The sequence below is a fragment of the Nematolebias whitei genome, chromosome 16, assembly GCF_014905685.2.
Source record: "Nematolebias whitei isolate Nwh7 chromosome 16, NemWhi1, whole genome shotgun sequence".
In the NCBI taxonomy this organism is placed as follows: domain Eukaryota; kingdom Metazoa; phylum Chordata; class Actinopteri; order Cyprinodontiformes; family Rivulidae; genus Nematolebias; species Nematolebias whitei.
Genome location: NC_056513.1, coordinates 1,097,795 through 1,102,997, shown reverse-complemented (window position 1 = coordinate 1,102,997; position 5,203 = coordinate 1,097,795). Strand labels below are relative to the sequence as shown.

At 50.7% G+C, this 5,203-nt stretch overlaps 1 protein-coding gene across 1 annotated transcript in view; it reads left to right on the top strand.

The window, feature by feature from the left end:
- Positions 1 to 5,203, top strand: part of lef1 (lymphoid enhancer-binding factor 1) — a gene marked incomplete in the record, with an annotated part of 70,809 nt that overhangs the window by 37,996 nt on the left and 27,610 nt on the right. Inside the window, 2 exon segments of the mRNA XM_037690033.1 lie at positions 4,452 to 4,542; positions 4,941 to 5,060. Coding sequence (XP_037545961.1) covers positions 4,452 to 4,542; positions 4,941 to 5,060 — 211 coding nt within the window.

Sequence of the window (5,203 nt, the reverse complement as noted above, 5' to 3'; positions counted from 1 at the left end):
AGTGCGCTGAGCCCTTCCATTTAGTGGGATGGTAAGCTGAGCCCTTCTAGTTGGTGGGATGGTGCGCTGAGCCCTTCCAGCAAGTAGGATGGTGTGCTGAGCCCTTCCAGCCAGTGGGATAGTGCAATGAACCCTTTGAGTTGGTGGGGTGATGCACTGAGACCTTTGAGCTGGTGGGATGGTGCGCTGAGCCCTTCCAGTTGGTAGGATGCTGTGCTGAGCCCTTTCAGCCAGTGGGATGGTGCATTGAGGACTTCCAGTGATGGCATAATGCTCTGAGCCCTTCCAGCCAGTGGGATGGTGTGCTGAGCACTTCCAGACGTGGGATAGTGCTTTGAGAACTTCCAGCCTGTGGGAAGGTGCGCTGAGACCTTCCAGCCAGTGGGACGATGTGCCGAGTCCTTCCAGCCAGTGGGATGGTGCTCTGAGCTCTTCCAGCCAGTGGGATGGTGCGCTGAGCCCTTCCAGCCAGTGGGATAGTGCGCTGAGCCCTTCCAGCCAGTGGGATGGTGCGTTGAGGACTTCCAGCGATGGCATAATGCTCTGAGCCCTTCCAGTCAGTGGGATAGTGCGACAAACCCTTCCAGTTGGTGGGATGGTGAGCTGAGCCCTTCTAGTTTGTAGGATGGTGTGCTGAGTCCTTCTAGCCAGTGGGATGGTGCAATGAAACCTTCCAACTGGTGGGATGGTGTGCTGAGCCTCTCCAGTTGGTGGGATGGTGCGCTGAGCCCTTCCAAACAGTGGGATGGTGTGCTGAGCCCTTCCAGCCAGTGGAATGGTGCGCTGAGCCCTTCCATTTGGTGGGATGGTGCGCTGAGCCCTTCCAGCCAGTGGGATGGTGCGACGAACCCTTCGAGTTGGTGGGATGGTGTGCTGAGCCTTTCCAGTTGGTGGGATGGTGCACTTAGCCTTTCCAGTTAATAAGATGGTGCACTGAGCCCTTCCAGCCAGTGGGATGGTGTGCTAAGCCCTTCAACCTGTGGGGTGGTGTGCTGAGTGTTTCCAGACGGTGGGATGGTGCCCTGAGCCCTTCCAGCTGGTGGGATGGTGCGCTGAACCCTTCCAGCCAGTGGAATGGTGCGCTGAGCCCTTCCAGTTGGTGGGATGGTGCAGTGAGCCCTTCCAGCCAGTGGGATGGTGCATTGAGGACTTCTAGCGATGGCATAATGCTCTGAGCCCTTCCAGCCAGTGGGATGGTGCGCTGAGACATTCCAGCCAGTGTGATGTGTGCTGAACCCTTTCAGCCCATGGGATGGTGCACTGAGCCCTTCCAGCCAGTGGAATAGTGGCCTTCCAGTTGGTGGGATGGTGCGCTGAGCCCTTCCAGCCAGTGGGATGGTGCGATGAGCCCTTCAAGTTGGTGGAATGGTGCACTGAGCTCTTCAAATTGGTGGGATGATGCGCTGAGCTCTTCCAGTTGGTAGGATGGTGCACTGACCCCTTCCAGCCAGTGGGATGGTGCACTGAGCCCTTCCAGCTGGTGGGATGGTGCGCTGAGCCCTCCAACCAGTGGGATGGTGCGCTGAGCCCTTCCAGCCAGTGGGATAGTGCAATGAAACCTTCCAGTTGGTGGGATGGTGAGCTGAGCCCTTCTAGTTGGTAGGATGGTGCGCTGAGCCCTTCCAGCCAGTGGGATTGTGTGCTGAGCGCTTCCAGCCGTGGGATAGTGCTTTGAGAACTTCCAGCCAGTGGGAAGGTGCGCTGTGACTTTCCAGGAATTGAGACGATGTACTGAGTCCTTCTAGCCAGTGGGAAGGTGCACCGAGACCTTTCAGCCAGTGGGATGATGTGCTGAGCCCTTCCAGCCAGCGGCATGGTGTGCAGAGCCCTTTGCACTGCCTCACAGGAATAAAATGGTAAATGGTTAATGGACTGTGCTTACATAGCACCTTTCTATCTTATTTCAAGATACTCAAAGCACTTTACAACAATCTGTGCCTCATTTACCCATTCATACAGTACTCTACTAGATCTTTACAAAGCTAATTGAACAAATCATTCTAACGAGACTAATCAGTGCTTTTAGATCACATTCATACACTGATGGGACACACATCAGAGGCTATGAGGGGTTCAGTGTCTTGCCCAGGGACACTTCGGCATGTAACTGCTGGTGGATTCGAACCGCCAACTCTTGCATTGGAGGACGACTGCTCTAACCACTCAGCCACAGCTGTTGAATAACATAAAGCTGCAGCTCTGACAGCTGCAGAAGAGCTCCTCTGCTGTTTGGATGAGCTCCTCAGCCCTGCACAGCTGGAGGCTTTGGCAGCAGCTGGAAAAAAAACATGGGCCAAACATAGTTTTGTCTTGCACCTTTTTACTTTTCCCTGCTTTCTTTTCCTGCGACTGCCACAAGAAAATACGACGCATCAGGCAAGTTGTAGGCGACGACAATGAAAGGAGAAGGTTCTGAGTGACTAGCTATAAATAACGATGTGGAACAGAGCTCGATGATGACTCGGAGATGAGGAGAGCAGAACGATTAAAGAACCCGTGCTCCACATACGCCACGCATCTGAGACATCTTTTTTCTAACAGATGCAGAACAAACAAGCAACAACACGAGGAGCGCTGTAGATTGATTTTTTCTTGTGAGTGTAGTGTTTTACGTTTTACATTGGTTTCTGACAAAAAAAAGTGTGTGTATGTGTGTGTGTGTGTGGGGGGGGGGGCACCCCTTGGGAATAATTTTTTTTTTTGGGGGGGGGGGCACGGGGTTGTCACTATTTATGCACTCACAGTCCAACAGAAATCCATGTCCAGGCAATCCAGTTGCAGAATTAGCTGTGAATGATTTCCCCGGGCGTGTTCGTGTGTATCAGTGGAGCTAAAAAATTAAAAATTAAAAAATCAGTGGAGCTAAGCCGAAGATGCCTAAAATGAAATCCCTCTCGTTCTCTCTGCTTTTTTTTTTGCCGTCCCTCTTGCTCGTTCTTTCCTCTTTGCATCGACCAATAGCTAGTGCTGCTTCCTTTCGTGGGCTCAGACTTTGATCTGCTCGTTAATTATGAAAAACAATCATGGATTTTCTCATTATGAGCTCTAATATGCACAGGGCTGCTGCGTGGGATGGAAGGTCGGGGGGGGGGGGGGGTGCTAGATTTTACATGTAAAGCCTTGTATTATGTTTGGTTCAGGAAAACAAACTGAACATGTAAATCTTATGCTGCTCGTTTAAGGGAAGAACGAATGTTTGGTGTCGTTGGAGCATAATTTGGTTCCATGCAGGTGTGAGTGACGAGGTTACCCCCCAGGGCTTTACAGACCCCCCCCCCCCCCCCCCCCGGCTGCTTCACCCCTCGCCTCCTTTCTTTCCGTCCTCTTCAGGAGAGCCTTAAAGGAGTGTTAGGGGTGGATTAGTGATCAGGGAGCTGCGCTATCCGTGCTATGAATCCGGCCTCACAACATTGGCTTTGGAGATTTAAGCCTCTCACCCGAGCTGCTTCTCAGAGGAGGGCAGCCCCCAGACCTCTGCACGGAGCCATGAGGAGCATGAGGAAGAAATGGAAGCAAAGAGAAAAGGATGGCTCCGGCAGGGATTAGAGTATAGAGCTGTTTTTTTGAGTATTTATGGAGAACATGTTACTTGTGTGTTACATGAAGTGCATGTTCTCATATCGCCCTGCTTGAAACGTCAGCGTGAACCAAGACAGCAGGAAGTGAAGCAGATGTTCGTCATCCTGCAGCTGCTTTTTGAGTTCTGTCACAAAAATAAAAATAAACCTCGACACCCAGTAGGAGCTGAAGATGGAGGAGCTTATTCCTGACGTCAGAGTCGATTCAGTGTCTGCAGGAAGAAGAGAAATACGTGGATGTCCATCTGGAAGATGCTGAAACACAGAAAGAAGCATCTCTGGCAGAAATAAAACGGCAGCCATGTTTTCACCGGTTAATGCCGTGACTTAGGAGCCACATTAACCGTCTTTGACTTGTGGAAAAACAAGGTGGAGACGATGGAGAGGTTCTTTTTCATCCGTTTGTAACCGTCCATTCAAGCTTTATTTCTACAGGTTAGTCTCACTGAGCCCCGGGGACTCATCTACAAGAGACACCTGGTTTAACAAAGAGTCATGACAACAGTGGACAATCATCAAAGAAAACATACAAACTGAGAAGAATAAATGAAATAAAATAGTGTAAGAGAAAAAACAAACAGCTGATTTAAAAGGACAAAGTAGCTGTTGCAGCCGTACAGCTCAGACGTTAACTTGTGGTGTTTCCAACTCGTAGAAACTTAAACATTTCAAGCACGTTATGAGTCGGACAGCGTGACCGATTCAGTGAAACTGAACGAAGGAAAAGGTCCGATCATAAAACACCTGAGGAAAAAAACCCGAACCTGAGGAAACATTAGAACTTGTCTTTTCTCGTGAAGAACCAGAGTGCTGCTTGTTGTGAACTCACATCTGCGTTCTACTCTTTTCATTTACGGCGATTGTTCTTTGCAGGAATGGCCAGGCATCATCCTGGACCAGACATGGCCAACTTCTACTCCCTGTCTCCTGGAGGAGTGGGGCAGATCACGCCGCCGCTGGGATGGTGAGTCATCCAACGATGGACGGTGTTGAGGAGGCAGAAACTGTTGAACGCTGCTGCTGTACGAGTGTTGAGTGTCTGGCAGAGGAAGACTGGTCAGCAGCAGCATCAGCAGCAGCAGCAGCAGCAGCTTCCTGTTTCTTTGCCTCTTGCGTCTTTTCTTGCACCGTTTCATTTCCCAGCATGTCCGTGTGTCCTCCATCGTGTGGTAGCGTGATGATGCAAGGTGCAGATCTGTTTTTCTGTCATGATTCCATTAAACCAACAGTTCAGTGTGAACGTTTTATTTAGGAACTATTTAGAACGACTTCTTGTCTATTTTATGATCAGCAGCAGTCTGTTCCTGAAGAAGCCTTCACTTTCTGAAAACTTGGACATGTGTGTGTGTTTCATCACTGCAGGTTTTCTCACCACATGGTCCCGGGGCCCCCCGGCCCCCATGCCACAGGGATCCCCCACCCAGCTATCGTCAACCCGCAGGTCAAACAGGAACCTCCTCATGACAGCGACATCATGCACATGTGAGTCCTCGCTCAAAAATAAAACTCACAAAGTCATCAGGACTCAATACCTCCAAGTGTTTGTGCAGGCCCCTGACCTGTCAGGGGCCCATGGTGTGTCAGGGGCCAATGGTGTGTCAGGGGCCCATAGTGTGTCAGGGGCA